The sequence below is a fragment of the Crocodylus siamensis genome, chromosome 6, assembly GCF_052110815.1.
Source record: "Crocodylus siamensis isolate JL-2025a chromosome 6, ASM5211081v1, whole genome shotgun sequence".
In the NCBI taxonomy this organism is placed as follows: domain Eukaryota; kingdom Metazoa; phylum Chordata; order Crocodylia; family Crocodylidae; genus Crocodylus; species Crocodylus siamensis.
Window position 1 is genome coordinate 12,280,798 of NC_143400.1, and position 22,890 is coordinate 12,303,687.

The window sequence follows — 22,890 nt, forward strand, 5'->3', positions numbered from 1 at the left end:
TGCAGGGTACTTCACCTTGGGAGGAAAAAACAGCATCATACTTATAGGCTCAGTGGTGCTACACTCGCTAGGCACCATGACTGAAAGAGACTCGGGGGTCTTGATTGACCACAAGATGAACATGAGCCCCCAGTGCGATGCCATAGCTGGCAAAGCAAACTAAACTCTGGCATGCATTCACTGATGCATCTTGAGCAAAAATCGGGGCCTTTTTACTTGGCATTAGTGAGAGTGCAGCTGAAGTACTGCACCCAGCTTTAGGCCCCCCACTTCAGGAGGGATGTGGATAAGGTCAAGGGAGTCCAGAGCCCATATGAACAAAGGCCAAGAGTGCAAGTCTTACAAGGAAAGGCTGAGGGACATGGGACTCTTCAGCCTGGAGAAGAGAAGGCTCAGGGGGGGATTTGGTGGCTACCTATGAGTATATGGGGGGAGGGGTACATCAGGATCTTGGAGAACAGTTGTTCACCAGGGCTCCCCAATGGATAACTAAGTCTAATGGCCACAAACTTCTAGAAGGCCGATTCAGACTCGATATTAGGAAAAAATTTCTTTACAGTCCAAGTGTCCAAAGTCTGGAACAAACTCCCGCAGAGGTGGTGCAAGCACCTGTTCTGGTCTCATTCAAAAGGCATTTGCATGCATATCTTGCTGGGGTCATCTGATCCTTGCAGACTTCCTGCCTCTGGAAGCGGGGCTGGACTCAATCTCACAAGGTCCCTTCCAGCTCCTAATGTCTATGAAATCTATGAAATCTTCATAATTGTCAAATTTATTTTAGAAAGCCAGAGGTCACACAAAATGACCTTCAGTTTGGTGGGTCTGCAAAGCCTAGCTATCCTCAACCCAGCTCCACAGCACTCAATCAATCCGACCTTGTATAATTTAGACCCATAGCCTGGAAAGCGTCTCTGCGAAGTGGTGCCTGCCTGCTGTACCTTCAAAGAAGCAGAGTGACTCACTTCTCCATTCTACATGAAAACATTTGAATCCAAAAATAGTCAGGAGTTACAAATTCTTCTAAGACGCACACTCTCCCCTCACCCCTCTGTTGCTGCTGATGTCAAGATCAGTTTTTAAAACCTCTGAAATTATTCACCATTTACATCAGATGCACAAAGCTAATTACATGAGAAAGGCTGTGCTGAGCTTTTGCAGAAACTGAGGTCTTCTTTCTTTTCCCGTTTTGCCTGCAACCCAGAACGATGGCTTTTCCAAACCAGCAGCAATGCAAGCAGCCCTGCCTGCCGTCTCTTGTCTGCATTCAGAAGTGTCCCCCAGGATGCGTGGATCAGCATGATGCTGCCTGCGTGAAGAAGCATACAGATCCGTGTGGCAACATCTGTACAAAGTCATGCACAACTAAATGTGTAGACTCCTGCAATGACATCAATACAATGCTGTGTGTGACCAAATGCGTGGATCCATGTGGCGCAGCCTGCGTGAAGGAGTGCACAACCAAATGCATGTGCCCAAGCAACATGGTCTGTGCGAAGCCTTGTGTGACCAAATACGTGGATCCATGTGGCACCAGCTGTGTTACGTCATGTGTCACCCCATGCCCGGAGCCAGGTAACACCGTCTGTGTCAAGGAGTGCATTACCAAGTGCATGGATCCATGTGGCACTTTCTGTGCAGAGCCGTATGTTACCAAGTGTGTGGATCCAAGCTGTAGCAGCTCTGCAAAGCTGTGCGTTACCAAATGCGTGGATTCGTGCAACACTGTCTGTGTGAAGGAATGCACTACCAAGTGTGTGGATCCATGCAGTACCAGGTGTGCAAAGCCATGTGTTACTAACTGTGTGGATCTGTGTGGCACTGAGTGCGCAAAGCCATGCATTACCAAGTGTGTGGATTCATGCTGCACTGGGTGTGGAAAGCTGTGTGTTACCAAGTGCATGGATCCATGTGGCACTATATGTGCAAAGCCATGTCTTACCATGTGTATGAATCCATGCAGCACCAGGTGTGCAAAACCAACTGTTACCAAGTGCGTGGAGCTGTGCGGCACCGTCTGCCCAAAACCATGCATTGCTAAGCATGGAGATCCATGTGGCACTATCTGTGTGAAGGAATGCACTACAAAATGCATGGATCCACATGATGTCATCTGTACTAAGCCGTGTGTTACCAAGTGTGTGGATCCATGCACCACCAGCTGTGTTACATCCTGTGTCACCAAGTGTACGGAGTCATGTAACACCGTCTGCATCAAGAAGTGCACTGTCAAGTGCATGGATACATGCAGCACCGTTTGTGCCAAGCCTTTTGTTCCCAAGTGCGTGGATCCATGCTGTCCTAGGTGCACGGCTTCTTCTGGTACCATGTGCATGGATCCTTGTGCTCCTGTTTGCAAGACCTACCCACTCCAGAGCGTGGATCCACACCTCCCCAAGCGCCCTCCGGTGCAGCAGTGCTGCCAGAAGCCAAAGCAGTGTTAGCAACCACTGAAGCACCAGCAATTATGGCATGAGGACAAGCGATGAATACACATGCCACTTGTTCAGCTTCCCCAGCCTGTGGATCTGGCATTCCCTTTGCTTTAGATCGTGACTCTTCAAAAGTTTCTGTGCTCAGCCTAACTTTATGCCTTGTTTTTGCCCTTGCCGTCTAGGGATCAATACTTTCCTTGGAATTTGTAAGTGATGAACTTGGTACCCCAGGATATTGCTTATGCCTAGGTGAGCTCCACTAAGACTTGAGCTATATAGATGGCTTGCTGCTGGAAAAATATTTCTTGTCTCTTCTTATTTCCCACTTTGTCCTTTAGTGGAGATGGGCAGCAATAAAAGCTACAGTTTACGGCATCCTCGGTCTCCTGGCATTTCCTTCTTTGTGTCACATCCAGGCTCTCAGACAGTATCCTTTTTAAAGATCTATCCTTACGAAGTGGTAGGGGGTATTTGAAACAAGTGGCAGAGCTGCTGGTAGCAGGGAGGGTGAGACACGGTCTATCCCGTGCCTTGGTAGGGCTCCGGTGGCAGTTTGCCTTGCTGCTCCCCAGAACTCTTCTGGTATCAGCTCGTGTATTGTGACCTCCTGGCTGGGGTAGGAACCTACTGCATGCAACATCACCCATCATTTTTGGGTCATTATTAATGAAGCCCGCCCCAACAGCTCCTCCTGCTCAGTTCTGCCTGCTCCTAAATTAGGAATGGGAGAAAACAGAAGAGTTTTTCGGCATAATTGCTGCGTCTGTTCATTTTGATAGAAACAATCAGGAGCCTTAAAGCTTGTCAGCGACTTTGGTTATGGTTAATTCATCAAAGGAGCCAAATTCAAAAGACCTCTTCTATACTTGCGTTCATTTCAGATCTTAAATATGCTGGCATGGCTTGGTTAAAGCTGGTCAAAGGCTCATGCCAAACTCTCTGCCCTCTTTCCTTACAAGCAGAAGCAGAGACAGCAGGGCTTCAGTGAATTCTAGATCTGGCCCTGCTGCTTTATTTTGTATCTCTATAAAACATGATCATTATCACACAATGCTGTGGGTAGCAAGAAAGAGCAGAAGCAGCAGGGAGCCTGAGACAGTATCCATGGAGCTGAACTAAAAATCAGCTTGGGGATTGCAAAACAACTGTACAAAAGGCAGCTTTGTTGCCAGGCTGCTTTTCAAGACTCTGATCCTAGCAGAAGGGCTTTAGACTAAAGGGTTTCTCATGTGTTAAGGACGCAGGAACAAGAAAGCAGAAGGAGGGAACTGGGAGAGATTTTAAGAATGTCTTCAAGAGAAATTCAAGCTTGAGACTTGCTTTCTAAGAAATGGTATGGCTGCTTTATAGTGAGTGCTACTGGAAAATCATATACTGCGGAAAGATACCAAGAAAGACTTTCAAAGTATCCAGAAATCCCACTCGTGCAAACAGACACACAGTTGCAGCACTTGAAAGAGCAAAAAACGTGGCGTGTACATACACCCACTGAGACTTGAGCTGCAAACTGCAATACACTGAGCATCCGCTCCTTCCCATGGGTTTTCTCCAATGATCCTTCACTCTCACCCTTAAAGAAGGGCATCTTGTATCAAAATTGAATGTGCCCCACTGTAACTTCTAGCTGTTGGCTCATGCTCTACCTTTCTCTGTTAAATTAGGAGAAACCTTAACTTCCTGGTATTTTCTCATAATAAAGGGACTTATACACCATGCCTTGATCTTTGTGATAAATGTTAAGAAATTCCACACAGTAAGTGTATGTGAACGCGTGAAAGAGAAACACAAAGGGGGGATGAGCTGAGTGTCTCCCAGGGTATCAGGAACCTGTTGCAGTGACTGCACTGTAGACATACCTTCACTCAGCAAAAAGCTAAAGCAGTCATTTCCAGATAATACACTGGTACAATGCGGGGCATGTCTGCAGGGTGTGTGTGGCAACTAAGAGCCATTTTCCAAAGAGAAAACAATGAGGAAAGCTTAAATCCAGCCAGCAGCTGCTCCCAATGAGAGCAATAATTTATCAAACAAAGATGTTATCAGTAAGATATTTCTGCAGATTGTGGTAGCCAAATAACCTCAGCAATACAGGTTGGAGATTTACCCAGTTCAACAGTCAGTGAAACCGGCCAGTGGATGGGGACACCCCAGGCACATGAGAAGATTATCCAAACCATGCTTGCCTGTAGCTCATTAATGGCTTATTTACCTAATTATTTCTGATGAAAGCCTGCCTTTGGAGTTGCAATGTGCAAAGACAAGCATGAACAATGGCTGTTTGAAAACACACGTGTCCCTCCAAGTCATTCACAGTGGAGAAGTAATGTAATAAATGGCTAGACCCTTAGTTCTGTTTTCATGCCTTTGGACCAAGGGTGGGCAAAATGTGGCCCGTGGGCCAGATGCGGCCTGCCAGGCCACTTTATCCGGCCAGCGGGGCCCCTGAAAATTTAGAAATTAATATTTAATCGCCCCTGACTGCCTGTCATGTGGCCCTCAGTGGCTGCCAAAACTCAGTAAGCGGCCCTCCACCCAAAATAATTGCCTGCCCCTGCTTTGGACACTCATGGCAAACACATGTTCACTCCCACGTATGTAGAACATCCTTCTCACCCAGTGCGTCACCTCCATTGTTGGATCGAGTTGGATTCTGGTTTTTTTCCCCCACCACTTCCAGCCAAATCTTGCCTATTCCTCCTCTCCATGATATTTGCTCTCCTAGATTCACTACTCCCATTAGCAGACACCTAGTGACATTTTTCAAATTCCCAGGATTTTATCCCTAGTATGACATTAGCTATTTTCATACCAGTTTCACCTAATTTGGTTTAAAGAAGTAAATGTATAGCTCCCATGGTAAAGATTAAACCCCTTCAGTTTCCACTGCCAGAAAACAAAGAAAAAAAATCCAAAAATCAATCAACTTTACAATCATGTGGGCTTTGTTGCCCAAGTTATTTCACTGTTCACTGCTGCCAATGCTGCAAAATTGGCATCTTTTATATTTTGACTTTTTGCCTTCACCTGCAGGGCTACAGCATCACAATATACCTACAAATAAATTAAGTGTAGGACTCTATCTGCAGTTTAGGGTTTTATGACATAGGTGGTGCTGTGAATTTCAGCATAGATGAATGCGATATCTTTTATTAAACCAACTAAATAGTTGGGAAAATTGTTCTTTGCAAGCTTTCAGACACAGACACCCTTCTTCAGGAGAGCCTGCTGTCTCTCCCTCTCAACAACAGCAGACTCTCCCTATGCCTGAAGAAGAGTGTTTGTGCCCAAAAGCTTGCAAAGAAATGTTTTTCCAATTATTTAGTTGGTCTAATACAAGATATCACATTTACCCAAAGAACCTGGTCTGCCTGTGTTTTCGCACCAACACGGCTACAACCAACACCCCAGGATAAATGAACATCATTTAAGAACTGATTTTGACCTTTGTAAAATTGCCCATCATCTGAAGTATTGAAATGTATTGCTGGCTACACACAAAGGATTAATTCTTACTGTGGGCAATGCCATTAACTCCAAAGTCAAAGTGATCAAGGAAAACAGAACCTATTGCCATGGCAATGTTGGAGAAGTGGGAACAGCCATTGGGCCTAAAAAAGATCAAAAGGATAAAAAATCATGGAAACAGAATATTGCCTGTAGGAAATTCTTAAAAAAAAACATGACTGACACTCATATGGTTTTGGGGGAAAGAGAACGATGGCACTCAAGAAGCCATGCTCCACCGACATCTTCCCGAAATGCTTACAGAAGAGTGTCTGTCTTAGGGGCAGAGGGTTCAAATCCCTGACCAACATATGGGACACCTGCCAGTGAGTGTGGAATAGGTGTTAAGAGGTGTTGGTCATAACCATGTTGGTCTAGGGCCATAGGCTAGTTGGTCTAATAAAAGATAGTGGATTTACCCAGGTGTTAATCAACCTCACAACTGGACACCAGCAGATTTGGAGCCTGAGGCCCCTGGTATCATAGCTCAGACCTCAGCCACCTGAGCCAAGGAGAAGGGAAGTAGTCATAGAAAGCTATCTAGAAACTGCATGTTTTACGGACTAGAGAGAAATGCAGAGCCACTGTTACCCGAGCGTGCCACTGGCAATGGATATTACTATGGGGAGGTGAGAGAAGAGGGTTACAGCATCATCAGAGCCTGCTGGTCTGTAGTCAATTAGAAATGCACTCAGATGCTAGATCTACTTTGTGCACACCCACCCCCCACAGCTGTGACTCACAGTCTTCTCCATTCAGCTCAAACAACCCACCTGTTTTGCCTCTTGAAACATGTAGAGTTGCAGGGAGACCCCCTGATGTAGCTCATGACCCCCCAGCCGCAAGGGAGTCATGACCTCCATGTTGTGACACCATATATCCTCCACACTCCTCCGTGCTGCACCTTATCAGTGGGAACTACACATAAAAAACATGCTGTCTGCTCTTCTACTGGGCTTGTATTGATGGGGTAGATATTATTAAATGAAAACAGCCAGCCTAGTAGCATCTAACTTGCCTATTCAACCTGCCAATGTCAATGTTAAAGCAGAAGGTGTTTTGGTATTTGAGGGGAGGGTATGAAAATTCCCTTGTTCACCTTTGCTGGGGGTGGCCAGTTATGCTAGGTTTCCAGGCCAGTTTTCTACTCTAATTTGGGTGTTTTCTTGCTCTAATTTGTTTAATTACAAAGCATGCATATGACTTAGTTCCCTGAGCAGAGGGGGCAGCAGCCTGGACGCAGGCTGTGCTGCCTTCCAGAAATCAGCTAGAAGCATCACAGCCCCCTCTGCATCTTTCCACTCCTTTCACCTGGAATCTCTCCCTCTTCCCTGTGGCCTTATACCCAGGAAACCCTCCACTCCAGTTGAAAGGAAGAGTCTGTTCTGGCCACCGACAGCCACTTTATAAGGCAGCATCTCTAAAAAGACAGGGAAGTTGTTGTCAAAGATCACAGAAACAGTGCCAGAAAAATGCCAGGAGACAGATGATGCCATGAATCATAGTTTTTATTGCTGCACATCTACATTACAGGACAAAGTGGGGAAGAAGAGCAAGGAGGATTCCAACACCAAGCTACCCAAGCCAAAAGGATCCCTAGGCACAGCCGACATCATTGGCAAGGCAGTGACTACGGGAGAGTGCCAAGTCCATGCTCAACACCAGAAATTGCATGTTAAACATTCACCAAAACATCACTAGCAGCAGGGAGAACAGCGGAGAGTGTTAGAGCCTGGAGAAAGCTCCCTGCCGCATGCAGGGATGTCACTCATCATCATCCATGGACATTAACATTTCTTGGACTGCAGCACAGGAGAGCCTTTGGGGAGGCAGGGGTCCACGTTCTGCAGAGGGTAAGTCTTGGCACAGCCGGAAGCACAAGGATCCACCTTTACCTGGCCATATGAAGCCACGCATTTGGGACGGCACACATCTGCACACTGAATAGCATATGGCCGGACGCAGCCTTTGGTTCCTGGTTCTATGCATTTGGTAGTGGCCTGAGCCACACTGGCTCCAGCACAAGGACTCAGGCTTGTGCCTTTGGCCTGGGCCATGCTGGCACCACCACAGAGATCCACGCTCTCGCTTGCAGCCTGTGCCACGCAGACACCACCACAAGGATCCACACTTCTGCTTGCAGCCTGGGCCACGCTGACACCACCACAGGGATCCACACTTCTGCTTGCAGCCTGGGCCGCGCTGACACCACCACAAGGGTCCACACTTTTGCTCGCAGCCTGGGCCATGCTGCCACCAGCACAGGGACCCACACTTTTGCTTGCAGCCTGGGCCACGCTGACACCACCACAGGGATCCACACTTCTGCTTGCAGCCTGGGCCACGCTGACACCACCACAAGGGTCCACACTTTTGCTTGCAGCCTGGGCCACGCTGACACCACCACAGGGATCCACACTTCTGCTTGCAGCACAGGCCACACAGACACCACCGCAGGGACACAGACTTGTGCCTGCAGCCTGGGCCATGCTGCCACCAGCACAGGGACCCACACTTCTGCTTGCAGCCTGGGCCACGCTGACACCACCACAGGGATCCACACTTCTGCTTGTAGCCTGGGCCACGCTGACACCACCACAGGGATCCACACTTCTGCTTGCAGCCTGGGCCACGCTGACACCACCGCAGGGATCCACACTTCTGCTTGCAGCCTGGGCCATGCTGACACCACCACACGGATCCACACTTCTGCTTGCAGCCTGGGCCATGCTGACACCACCACACGGATCCACACTTTTGCTTGCAGCCTGAGCCACGCTGACACCACCGTAGGGATCCACACTTCTGCTTGCAGCACAGGCCACACAGACGCCACCGCAGGGACACAGGCTTGTGCCCGCAGCCTGAGCCACGCTGACACCACCACAAGGATCCACACTTCTGCTTGCAGCCTGGGCCACGCTGACACCACCACAGGGATCCACACTTCTGCTTGCAGCCTGGGCCACGCTGACACCACCACAAGGGTCCACACTTTTGCTTGCAGCCTGGGCCACGCTGACACCACCACAGGGATCCACACTTCTGCTTGCAGCACAGGCCACACAGACACCACCGCAGGGACACAGACTTGTGCCTGCAGCCTGGGCCATGCTGCCACCAGCACAGGGACCCACACTTCTGCTTGCAGCCTGGGCCACGCTGACACCACCACAGGGATCCACACTTCTGCTTGCAGCCTGGGCCACGCTGACACCACCGCAGGGATCCACACTTCTGCTTGCAGCCTGAGCCATGCTGACACCACCGTAGGGATCCACACTTCTGCTTGCAGCACAGGCCACACAGACGCCACCGCAGGGACACAGGCTTGTGCCCGCAGCCTGGGCCACGCTGACACCACCACAGGGATCCACACTTCTGCTTGCAGCCTGAGCCACGCTGACACCACCACAGGGATCCACACTTCTGCTTGCAGCACAGGCCACACAGACACCACCGCAGGGACACAGGCTTGTGCCCACAGCCTGGGCCACACTGACACCACCACAAGGATCCACACTTTTGCTTGCAGCCTGGGCCACACAGACACCACCACAAGGGTCCACACTTCTGCTCACAGCCTGGGCCACGCTGACCCCACCACAGGGACTCAGGCTTGTGCCCATAGCCTGGGCCTCGCTGATGCCACCACAGGGACTCAGGCTTCTACTTGCAGCCTGAGCTATACTGGCAGTGCTACATGTATCCATACATCTGGTGGTGCACTGTGACACATGGACAGTGCCACAAGGCTCCACAGTTTGCAGAGGACAGTTCTTCACGATGGGAGGGGGCAGGCAGGGCTGCTTGCACTGATGCTGATGAGGATAAGACATCTTCGTGGGTTGTCAGAAGACCTAAGAGAGACAGAAGTTCAGGACTGGCCAGATCAAGACACCCCCTCTTCTTTATCTGGTAGCTGCTTTAGAGTCATAATTGGTGTTTTGCAATAGCCCCAAATCAAGGGACCCCCTGTTGTTTTTTCATTACATAAATCCCTAGGGATGGAGCTGGGAGAGTACAAAGGGGTTCTGCCTCCCTTGTTAACCTTCCCCAGTGCTCTGTTTAAGTGCAGCTTCAAGTAGATCTACTGTTACTGATGCACTTTCTTGAAGCTACCAATTGCTCTTCTGAAGCTGCAGTGGGAGATGAAAGACTCCCATCCAACTTCAGGCCCCCAACTGGGTCCCTAAGGCCTACGCTGAATTTCAACAGGGAAGAATACAGCCCTGAGACTGCAGCTCCAGCCCTCCTCCACTTCTCACCTTGACTTTCTTCCAAGCATCTCTTTAGCCTGGAGCCTTCCTATCTCCTGCGGTCTCCTCTATCCTTCAGCTTGCCTTTGAAGTCCCAAACCTCGCCCTGTAATTCCCTGGCGTACCCACTTATTTATTTCCCTGAGTACATGGAGATAATGAAATAATAGAAATGAAGCCTTCTGAAGAGTCAGGGGCTGATGCCATGGGACTATTTCGTCAGAGAAAGCGTGGCTTAAGGTACCACTGGTGCCAAGGAGGAGGGACTAAATTCCCAGCCCAAAGCTCAGCATCACATCAGTATCATAATTTAAGCAAAGCACTCTCAGATCATTATTCATTCCTGTACCAGCATCAGCTCTCTGCAGGATACAGTCAAGAGATAACCTCATTAGCTCCCCAAAAGCAGAAAGAGACTCACCCAGTTGGTCAACGAGATCTAGCAACGAAGCTGTCAAGCAGAAAACTGAGGAGCATGGAGCAGCAAGCCTCTTTATAATCGGCATGGTGGTAGAGTTCGTCTCTGGAAGTGAGGCACCCTAGGGGCATGGAAACCTGATTTTGCCTGTCCCCATGAATTCCAGCTGCAAATCCTTAAATTGTTGACATCCGTCATGATGTCCAAAGGAAGCCTACCCACGTGAGGGTGGCCCGCGTGACACCAAGGGAGTGAACGTCAACCGGGAGCTTATTGCCAGGATCTACAGAGGTCACATTGTGCAGAAAAGATGATTAAAAGCCCCCAACTGGATTCTTTGATTGCACAAAACCCCTACTCCTGAAGGTTCCTTCAACTTTTCCTGTCAACATGTTCTTTCTGCTGGCTTCTTTGCATATTTTTTCCATGGCACCTGGTGCTGGTCCCTGGGTAGAGACTAGAGACTGGGATACACAGACCTTTTGGTCTGGTTCCCTGTATGACTGCTAATATCCCTCCTTGGACTCAGAGATGAGCTTGGCACCATGAATGTCATAGTTCAAGGCACTCATTCTCCATCAACAGAGCTGGGCAGAAAACAATGTTCCTGTCCCAGAATAATTTGGATTTTATAAAACTGTTCTCCCTATCTTGGAATAGCTGGATTGACCACAGGCTTGATGGTACATGGGATTATGTGATAAGCTAATCCCTTCATCTAAGTTGCTGCAGCGAGGCATTAGGCACTGTATGAATTCAAAACACAAAGATGACCCTAGCCTAGGGAACCTTATTGATCTGCCTGGCTGTTCAATTCTGTTATATTAGGTGTCCCCCCTGGTACAGAGGTATCATGATGTTGAAGCCCACAACATGGCAAGATGGACCTCATTAGAAGACCCATGCTGGTCTTCCCCCTACCCATGCCTTATGACTCCTCACCTAGCTTTATAGACTGTTTTCCTATGTCAGAAGATGATGGATAAACGCATGAGAGTTTGCATTGAGAATCTCAAGATCTGATATTGAATCAATGAGAGTAAATGCTGTGAAAAGGAATAGGCAATCCCCAAATCCTATTCTGAGGCTGCCATATTGCAGATGTTGCATTAAGGTTGGAGCAAAATGTACATCAACAGGAAATGCAAAGATTTAATAGTCTACAACAGTCAGGAGATGTGAGAGCAAATTGAGAATCCAGCCACGTGCTAAATTGTTTCATTGGTGCTGGTGGCATGGAAGGAGCACGTGAATTTGCCAACAGCCCCCTGCTAATGTAGCGTCATACAGATGCCATGAAAATGGCAGAGGAGTTTTTTTATTAATTAATTAATTAACATAATAATGAGGGCCAGGTAGAGCAGGCTTAGGTGAACAAATCTAATTTCCCTGTAAGCCTGGGGTGTCATTTCCAGAAGACAAACTTCATAAACCATGAGAGATTCCATTCACAATCTCTTTTGCTTGCTACAGTTGGCAAACTTGGTAAGTCCCTTGTGCTTAAGAAAACTGAAGTCTATTTAAGGGGTTTCTTGGATAGGAGGCCTTGCAGAAATGTATTGTTGCAAATGACTGTGTTTGGGTAAAATAAATTGGTAGCTCCAGCAGAAGTAATTAGTAATAGGAGTTAATGTCTTCCACTTTGCTGATTCTTTAGCAAATAGTTTGCATTTGCCACGTCACTTTTCGCTGCCACGTGGCCCATAGTCTTAGTAGCTGACCAAAATAACTGCTTCCCTGTCTTCACAGTAGACCTGTGGACTGCAGTCACAGGGGAAGTGTAGCATAAGTAGATGTAATAATCAGTGAGCTTGGATGCTCATGGCTGGGTGAGCTTGGATGCTCATGGCTGGGATGGTTTGGGAGCTCACCCAGAAGGCAGGTATGAGCTGGTTGCTTGGAGTTTGCTGATGCCATGTTCTTTGTTCCCCTCCAGGCTTGCCTACAACCCTTCTGCTCTATGCTCATTCTCTTATTAATGTGGACAGGATCTGCATCTTCCCACTATGATGTGTAACCCACTTGCTTGTTCCTCCTGGGTATCGCACACACCCTATGGAGTCATAAGCCAGCTGGAGAGTGTGCTGTGCTAGGTTTCATGCACTTTTTACCTGCAGGCATGCTACAGTAATGTGCACTGTTCCTGCACCTTCTGCATCTAGGTAATTCTTTTACCTCCTTGTCTTATCACCGTTTCAGTTCTCCTTTGACACCCCGGCCTAAAAGGTGCCTGGCCACTGTGAAGCCAAGTATCCCAGATCCCTAATATATAGTTGCTAGTGCCATGCAGAACCCAAAGTTAGGCATCTAGAGCATACAGTAAGTTACATACCTCAAAAACTGGGGTCTACACACACCATGGCACCTAACACTAACCAGCTGGGAGCTACATGTCTCCTGGGCTTGGATGCCTTACTCTGTTCAAGGAGTGAAGGCTTCTGGGAGACCATATTTAACCAAATGCAAATCTGGGTGGCTCAAGCCAAGGGCAGCAGTATGAAAGTGTATGCCCTGAGCTACAGATCAGACCAAGTGATTTCAACAGGCTTCTTTCTATGAAACCTGTGGAGAAAACATAGCAGGAAATACGGCATTAATGGTGACATTCTCAGATTGACTGTCATGATTATAATCTAAAGCAACCCCTTGGGGAAAGGAAACAATGGATGTGAAATGGAGCTGGAGGTTTTCAGAAGCAATGGTCAATTGTCTTTTGCAGTCTTGAACAACTTGCCCGTAGCACATATAAGCCAGATTGTGGTTTGAGCAATGTGGATTCAGAACGAATCAAGTCCTCACAACCCATGTGAATCTCTTCTCTTGGCTTATCAGCCAACAAGGCTTCAATCCATCCCTTTCATAGATTTCATAGACATTAGGGCTGGAAGGGACCTCGCAAGATCATCGGGTCCAGCCCCCTGCTTAAGGGGCAAGAAGTCAGCTAGGATCAAAGGATCCCAGCAAGCTAAGCATCCAAATGTTTCTTGGAAGTGTCCAGAGTAGGTGTATGCACCACATTGGGGAGAGTCTATTCCAGGCCCTGGGGACTTGGACAGTAAAGATGTTTTTCCTTACGTCCAGGCTAAAATGGTCTTCCAGGAGTTTGTGACCATTGGACCTTGTCTTCCCTTGGGGTACCATGGTGATGTTCTCCTAGTTTCCAGTGCACACCCCTTATATACTTATAGGCTGCCACCAAGTCACCCCTGAGCCTTCGCTTCTTCAGGCTGAAGAGTCCCATGGCTCTCAGCCTCTCTCCATTAGGTTTTCTCTCTTGCCCTTTATTCATGTGAGTATCTCTCCTTTGGACTCCTTCAAGCTCCTCCACATCCTTTTTGAATTGCAGAGCCCAAAATTGGATGCAGTACTCCAGCTGCGGCCTCATCAAGGCTGAGTACAGTGGAAGGATGGCTTCTTGGGTCTTGCTTGAGATGCCTCAGTAGATGCAAGCCAGAGTTTTGTTTGCTTTGCCAGCTGTGGTATCTCATTGGTGGCTCAGGTTCATCTTGTGGTCAATCATGACCCCCAAGTCTCTTTCAATCATGATGCGAGCGAGTGTAGCACTGCCAAGCCTATAAATGCGATGTGGGTTTTCTTCTCCTGAGGTGCAGCACGTTGCATTTCTCCATGTTGAATGCCATTGGGTTTTCATCTGCCCACCTTGTGAGGCTGTCAAGGTCGGCCTGGATCACCAGCCGATCCTCAAGAATAACCACACTTCCCCAAAGTTTGGTATCATCAGAAACTTAGCCAGTCCACTTCTGACACCAGAATCCAGATCATTTATAAATACATTAAAGAGTACAGGTCCGAGAATGGAGCCCTGGAGGATGCCACCCATCACCATGCACTGTACTGATTCAGTTCCATCAGCTACCACTTTCTGGGTCCAACCTTGGAGCCAGTTCCCCAGCCATCAGACTGTAAGGTTGTCAAGGCCACAGTTCCCCAGTTTTGCCATGAGAACATCATGGGACACCAGGTCAAAGGCTTTTTTGAACTCCAAATATAGAATACCAACTTCTTCTCCTTTCCAATAATACTGCAGCTCATCTGAAAGGGCTCCATCGTCTTGTATGCAGATCACTCACCAGTGCTGCCTAGCAGACTTTTGTCACTCACTTGTCAAATATGAGCCCCTGGAATCTCCTTCTCTTCCATCATCCAACCACCCCATTGTTCACATACAAGCCCCAACACCCATGCTCTCAGTTTCTCCATCTCCCCCATGAGACACTGCTGGGGTTTTCAACCCAGGTTCTCTCCCCACAAGCATCTCATTTGGGCACAGGCCTCATACAGTCCAGGCAAATAACCCTGAGAACCCAGTGGCCACATGCAAGTATTCCTATAGCAAAACCCTCCATGCATCAGTGTATCCTTTTTGTTCCTTGTGTGTTTAGGGGCATATTCCACAGACCTTTGTACCAAGCTACTCTGAGGGTCTTTTCCAGTCAGTTATGTCAGCTGCAAAAGAACTTGTCTGTCCCTTAAAGAATGGTGAGCAGACCTCAGAGGGACTTCAGGCATTTGAATGACTTTCTGTGTGCCCTCATATAGAATCATAGAAAATGAGGGTGGGAAGGGACCTCAGGAGGTCACATCTAGTCCAATCCCCTGTTCAAAACAGGACCAGGCCCAACTACATCATCCCAGCCAAGGCTTTGTCTAGCCGGAGCTTAAAAACCTCCAAGGATGGAGACTCCACCACCTCTCTGAGTAACCTGTTCCAGTGCTTCACCGCCCTCCTAGTGAGAAAGTTTTTCCAGCTATCTAACCCCAACTTCCCTTGCTGCAGCTTGAGCCCATTGCTCCTTGTCCTGTCATCTGCCCCCACTGAGATCAGTCCAGCTCCATCCCCTTCGCAACCCCCCTGCAGGGAGTTGAAGGCTGCTATTAATGCTCCCCTCCCCGCCAAATCTTCTCTCCCTGCTCGTGGCTGAAGAGGAGTATTCCATCTCCAAAATGAAGGACAGCGAGGGCTTTAGCACACACCTCCAGTTACGCAAACACGCAGAGTTGTAAAGCACAGATAAACATGGCAGAGGAGTCTAGACAAAAGCATGTAGGAGGCCAGGCTACATCTGCAATGCAGCTATCCCCCAGAAGGACAGAGTAAAGCCTGTGAAGTCTAGTTCACTTTGCAGGCACCTGAGGAAGTGCAGTAAATATCTGGAAGTGCCTGAAGAGCTAAGCAGTAAGCAGGAGGAAATTAGAAAGTGCTGTCACTAGGAGCAGGGGCAGTGTAAGGGCAGTTACGGGCATGAGTTTGGGCCTCACTCACACTTAGCTGTAAGTGGAAATCTGGCCATTTGGGCCTGAGAGTCAAAGGCAGCTAGACGTGACACCTACCCTCATCACTCCTCATCTGTACAACACTGGCCATAAAAACCAGGTTGCCTTTACTCAAGCTGACTGGACCAGCTAGGTGCAGGCTGAGACCTTTTTGAGGCAGGGGGAATCACTGAGGCCAAGGGGATGGAAGTAAGAATGGGAATATTTTGGCCCAATAGCCATCAAATCTTCCTGAGGATAAAATGTATTGAATATGTGAAAAAGGGTCTTTCCCCAAGGATGCCCTGGCTTGGTGTCTTACACACAGGAGTGGATAAAATCTGGAGAACAAAAGAGGATGACATTCAGCACCGGCTCCTGGGAAATCATAACAGTGGGAGACTGCCCCGGCTTCTCCATCTCCGATTTTTCCTGTCTCATAAATTAACAGCTAGTGTATCATTACAGGGCAGCATAAGTTGTAAACAAGGCAATCCCAGGCACAATTCATACGATGGCCGTTGAGATCCCATCTTGATTACAAAGGTAACCAGACAGCCAAAACAGTTAACATTTTTTCTTGTTTTGCAGGTTATCGGGAGAGTTGAGGAAATGAGAAAGGCAATGAGAAATCCACACAGGAGCTGGGAGGATTTAATGCACTGCCAGAGAGAAGTCGGGAGGAAAAAGGCAGCGTTCCACAAGGCTGCTCAAGAGACGTCATGACTCCTGAGAGGATGCTCCCCCAAGGGACATATAATTTAAAAGTAAGAGCTTCCATGAATATAAACTGACAGGAAACTGTAAAGACAACCCACAGTGCTACTGCTACAGGACACTGCTGATGCAAAATACATAGAAAGATTCAAAGAGGACCTGCGGGCTTTGATGTAGATTAACCAGAATATATGGGGAAATAATTAACACCCACAAACATTTGCTAAATGCTAAACCTCATGCTTCTAGGCTTAAACCAACATCTCAGTACTAGGAATGAGGGGGAGAGTTTCATGGGAGAAGGATTATCCCAAGACTTTTCTACTGCAATCCACTGCATCTTTCTCCAAAGGATGTAATGCTAACCTGTGTTACAGACAAAACGTTGCAGTATGTGCACCACCGAGCTCTGGTTTGGGTTGGCAGTTCCTAATCACTGGGACCAAGACAAAGAAAATTGTTTCTACCTTCTGGGTAGTGAGTCTAGGAACAAGAATGATACTCAGTGGGCATGTCTACATATGCATTTATGCTGGCTTAAATTCACTGATCAGTAATTTACTGTGCAGTAAACGGGAATAGGCAACCATCTATATGGTGACTAAAGTTAGTCCCAAATCAGTCCACACATACAGTGTTACTGTGCAGGAAGTCATCTACACATGTTACTGCGCAGTAGTTAATCAGGCATAAGTTTGATACTTGCATGATGCAGTTATTAAATTTACACTCTAGCCGACATAAGTCGCCGTATTTCCTGCACACTATGGGTGTGCATGTGTAGATGCATGCCCATACTGCACAGTAATTTTGGTTACCACACAGTAAATGTGCACATATAGACACACTCAGCATTCAGGGCTCTAATGGAGAGTAAAGGAGCACATGGAAATAGCATGAGAGATTTAGAAAGGAAGCTGTACTTCTAATCCTACATCATATTCTTCTACAGCGTCCAGTTCCACGTGACAGAGCTTGATACATTTATGGATGGGATAACATATGATTGTGATTGCCTGTGACACTGAGGATCTAAATACATGAACAAGGGCATATGCAGTTCAGTGTCCTTTGTCATCTCCGAACATTTAATGATGGAGAGATGGGGTTCAACTAGTTCTCATGGGTCTGTTTTATCAAGGGAAGGTGGCTGTCGTGGAAGTAACAACAACAGAACTGTGTGCAGTTTCATTGAGACAGAAAAATGATCTCCTTTCTAATTGATCTATGTAGCAGGCTGTAGTAAGCAAGCCAGGCAGGTCACCTAGCATGGCTCTCACTGGGGCATGGCAAGGGTGAAACTATTTTCACCATATGAAGTAGCCCAGTAGTGACATGCATCCACATTGACACTTAAATCAGCAGAGGATCAAGCAATACCACCAGCCCTGCCATATGTAGAAGTCTCTTCTGAACACTTCCAGGAGTTTCTGCTTAATCACAGCATGCAGGAATTCAACAACGGGGCCTTCTTTCACATCAGTGCTCATGTATCCGAGATGTCCAACTTGATTCCTGATTTACCAGCTCAACTGCACACTCAAAAACTACTGAGGGAGGTTGCAGTGTATTTTCTCTGCACTTCTTTTCCTTCCTCTCTTGTGGTGAGTCAGGAAAGCATGCTTCAAGCTCCTGACCCCTGCCTTAGCATGGTTATTAGCAAAAGGTAGTACTTTGGAGTCTGGACAGACACCATGCAGTCAACATAAGAGAGGGAGGCAATGGTATCACAGCGTCCCATTTATGAACTGTAGGAAAGGCTGAGAGGGGCACACGGGTGTTGCCCTTCTACCTGCAGCTCCATGTTGCAACAGACTGTAAGTAGTAATTTCATAGCCAATCTGAAAACAGAAACCTTTCATGCCACACAAATACGCATCTCCCCAAAGGAACGGCATGTGTAAGCTTGCCTGCTATTAAATGCCTGGGTCTGGAATTCTCCAACCAACAAGGATGGCAACAACTCCCTCCCTGAGGCCTGCAGGGCTTTTCCTTTGAGCCAAGTGACACTGGGTGGAAGGTGATGTTTATGAGCAGATCAGTCCCTGAATCTCTGAGATCACTGATAATGTCAGTTTTGAAGTCTATATTCCACCAGTCCAAGTCATCTTCCGCCATGAGTTCCCCCAGGACATGGACCCCTGCTAATTTTCAGTTGAGAAGAAAGTTGCAAAGTCTACCGAGAATCCCGAAGAACATGCATTCCCTGCAACGGGAACAGAGCAGGTAGCTGGATTGCTTTTGTTTAAATCAGGCACTTCTTCAAAACCTTCAAGACACATTTGGATGCTTAGCTTGCTGGGATCCTATGATCCCTGCTGACTTCCTGCCCCTGGGGCAGGGGGCTGGACTCGATCATCCTCCGGGGTCCTTTCCAGCCCAAATGTCTATGAAATCTATGAAAACCTTCAAGGCCCGCAAGTCTAAAATACAATGGGAAATTCAGCCCAATTCTGGCTTCCCCAAGCATGCACCATGTATTGGCAGACCCAGGCACAGGTATTGGTGAACCGGGAGGCTGCCTGGGGCCCAGACAGAAAGCAGGCCCAAAAATTGAGAGGGGGAATTACAGTAGCAAAAAAAAGTGTTAATATGGTGTATATACAGGACTGGCAATGTTATCAATTGAGAATGAACTATTTAAAGACATCAATACCACAGATGTGATAAAGACTTTTGCAACAACAACAAAATGCCACTGAGTGGTGTTTATATAAACATTTTATAATAAAAGCATGTGATTTGAATATTTGGTTTTCTTTTTTTTTTTTTTACATTATATCTTCTACTCATCATTTATTAAAATGTATAAAAATGGTATTTTTTCCATTGTCCGATTATTATGATCGTTATCTCTGGTGAAGGGGGGCCAATACTAAAAGTTGGCCGGGGGTGCCAGGAATCTAGATGCAGCACTGTATATTGGGGACAGGTCCCAGTTACCAGACTGGTAGAGGTAGGCTGGTAACTTCATAGTCAGGAGTGTGAGCATTTTGTTCATTTTACAGTACTGCTCTATTGATATTAGAATAAAAGTACAGAGACTATGGGCTAGTTTGAGACTGCAGAAGGATCTCCTTTGAGAACGAATGACCAGAGTGAACTCTATCAACTTTCATTGCAAGGGCAAGGCACTTTCTTTGGAGCTTGCCATTCCCAATAAGCAATACAGCCATGTCTAGTTTACACTTCCAGCCCTGGTTTTCAAGGCTCTGTGTTGCTATTCCTCTGCCTTACATGCATATTACACTCATGGGCTTTCTGAAAGCTTGCTAAAAATGTATAAAAAGATGCCCTTTGATTTCCATAGGCATTGGCCTACTTTCTTGATATGTCAGCCTCTGTCCCAGTTCCACCCTTTTGCCCTGACGACACCCTGTTTGTTTCCCAAACCATCCCTAAGCCTCTGTCCTGATGCTCCCTTGAATGAATGGAACTTCCTCTCAGTCCTGGTGCCTGCAGCAACTTCCACCTTCTCATTTAAATCCCTCCTCATGACTCGCATCCATGACTCCTCATGACTCACTGCTTCTGACAAATGGTCGCCATTAAAACTACAACCATCACTCAAGCCTTTTAATGGAGCAATCTAGAAGAATCCATGACAGAAGTAAGTTAATGCCATGTACCTGCCTTACCCTCCATGCACATGCCTTATCCTCCTTGGAGCTATCCCTTGAGCTACTCATCTCAAACAATCACCTACCCTGGAGATCTTTAAAAAATGACTTGACACACATCTTGCTGGGGTCATCTGCCCAAGCGCAGGGGGGCTGGACCCGACGATTTTTTGTGAGGTCCCTACCAGCCCCTAGCATATCACACAAGTTTCTATTATACACACCAGTGGCATATCTAAGCACTTTCTAAGTCAAGTGGGTCTCTAGCAGATCTCATGGCTCCTTGACTTCCTTCTTTGGTAGAGGGGGCTTAGATGGATGATATTGTTTAACCAAATGAGATCAGAAACGCTAGGGTTGAGACTACATCTTTCACCATAGAATCATAGAAAATTAGGGTTGGAAAATTATAGAAAATTAGACTTGGAAGGGACCTTAGGAGGTCATCTAGTCCAACCGCTGCTCAAAGCAGGACCATCCCCAACTATACCATCAACTATATCATCTATACCATCCCTAACTATATCAGCTACATCCTTTCATTGGCCTGCAACTTACTCTCACATGTTTGAGAGATGCTGTAAAAATAACAGCAGCAGTATTATTCTGAGTGAAGGCACTCACCCTCCAGAAGATGATCTGGTGGATGGGATTATGGCTGCCTGAGAGAGCAAGGGCCTGAACACAGTGATACTCTCCAGTCTTATGTCCTTAAAGTCCTACGTAAGGATTTAATGCTGATGGTAGAGGTAGCAGAAAGCAGACTTCTCTAGCAAAGCTAGCTATGTGTACCCAAATCATGATGACTAGATTATGGATCACAATCATTCCTCTATGTTCTTTTTCAGGCCCTTTCCTCCAAGGAACACAAAAGCGCTTCACATGCTTCGATCAACCAAGCTGTACCACAACAGACATAGCTGCCCAGAGGAAGCGTGAGAAAATGAATCTCAGTAGCTGGACCCCCATCATATGCCGGCACATGCTCCAAAAGCTCAAAATAATTTTAGTTCTGTAGACTAGTGTGATTCAGCTTTCGGCCAAATGTTACCCAGTTGAAGCTGATCAGCAGCATTTTGGCCAAGTGTTTGTCTTCCAGGCTGAAAAATGTGTGGGGATACCAAAACTGCACCTCTTCAGGCAAAGCCCAAGTGGCAGAGCTCTTTTCTCAGAGCCATGCACCGGCTGGAATTGCATGCCAATTTATTAATCCAGTTGTTGGAGAATCTGTATTAATGGTGTGCGGTGTGCACTGGCCTCTGCTGGTAAAAGTGTGCATAGGACGTGGGCATACCCAGAAGCCTGGAGACATTTTCCAGATAGGTTTGAAAAGGGGACAAGGAAGGGGAAGAAAGCAAGGAAAGAATCTCTTACAAACTGTTAAATATGATTTCCTAAAGGGGAATGATGTATCAGTCTTTGACAAATCCCCTCAGCTGGATGCAACTGAATAGTAGCGAGTTAAGTGCTTTTTCTTTTTAGTCACTCATCGCATACTTTCACTCACAAGTATATTTTACACTCTTTGAAATAGCCCTGCCATCCACCCTGCTCACAGCCCTGACAGTGCCAAGGACCAGGTGCTTTAGAGAAAGCCATCAGAAGCCAACGGTAGAAGAGGCAGGTCATTTGCCCTTACATAAAAGTCCCACCCTGGTCTAGAAACCAGCTTAATCTCTGAAGCAGGAGGTTTAATATTTATTGCGCATGTCACTGTCTCCCATAACTTTGGAGAGTCCCGTAAAGCTCCCATGCCTGACTCCTTCCAGATCTAGAGGCAGAGAAAAATCAGCAGATGAATTAATGATCTGCCCTTCCACCATCAGCAAAAAGTACTTTATTCTGAGAGGCTCTCTGTGGGTGGGGGCATTAATATTCAGCCAGATAAATGAACCACAGAAAACAATCCTGCTCTGGCCAGGGGAATGGGAGAAAATGGGAAAAAAAGGAATTAAAAACAGTCTGTGCCCTAGTGTTGTAGGAAGATGACATCATTCTTGCAAAATATGAGAATCTATTTAAGTTCTTAAAATACGTGTCAAACACATGCTGCTAAAGAGTCTGTATTATTCATTGAGCGGTTACTCACATCCCTAACATCAAGCACTGCATTATTCACATGCTATTAAGCACCTGGGAGAATAGTGATGGGAGCACAAGAGTACCTTAAATAGGTTTCTGTATCTTCGCCTAAGGAGAAGTATGCTTATTGCATTGCATATATTCATTAATACGTGAGCAAAGCAATGTAATTTGGCTTATTAGAGTTGACGTACTATTGTCTTACAGTCCGCAATGAATCAGTAATAATGAGGGTTTCAATGGACTAAAATAACCCAGCGGTAGGGATAGGCACAGTATCACGTGCGGACAGAATCACAGGACTCTGGACCACTCCTGCCCTCCATACCTACACCCCTGGTGCAAATGCAAAGGAGGTGGCATAGTCAAGACCCTTAGAAAGAAAAGCCCCCCCCCTTTTTTTTTTCATTTTCCAAGCCATCTCTCTCCAGTCCAGCCTTTTTCTTCTGGCATCCAGACCTAAATTGGCCTGAGTTCTGTGCTGAATGGTGGTTGCATTGAGTCATTAAATGATTGTTTTCATTCTTACTAAGGTCCCTGCTTAGCAGAGCTCGTGTTGCCAAGAGGCTCCCTTGTCTACTCCC

At 47.0% G+C, this 22,890-nt stretch overlaps 2 protein-coding genes across 2 annotated transcripts; one reads left to right on the top strand and one right to left on the bottom strand.

The window, feature by feature from the left end:
• Positions 1 to 1,205: 1,205 nt before the first annotated feature.
• Positions 1,206 to 2,441, top strand: LOC149861091 (uncharacterized). Its single transcript, XM_090055362.1, has one exon. It carries the CDS (start codon positions 1,206 to 1,208, stop codon positions 2,439 to 2,441), a length of 1,236 nt encoding a protein of 411 aa, XP_089911488.1.
• Positions 2,442 to 7,723: 5,282 nt separating this feature from the next.
• LOC149861092 (uncharacterized) lies at positions 7,724 to 9,775 on the bottom strand. The gene has a single exon (XM_090051432.1). The coding sequence runs from the start codon at positions 9,773 to 9,775 to the stop codon at positions 7,724 to 7,726; it is 2,052 nt and encodes a 683-aa protein (XP_089907558.1).
• Positions 9,776 to 22,890: the final 13,115 nt, after the last annotated feature.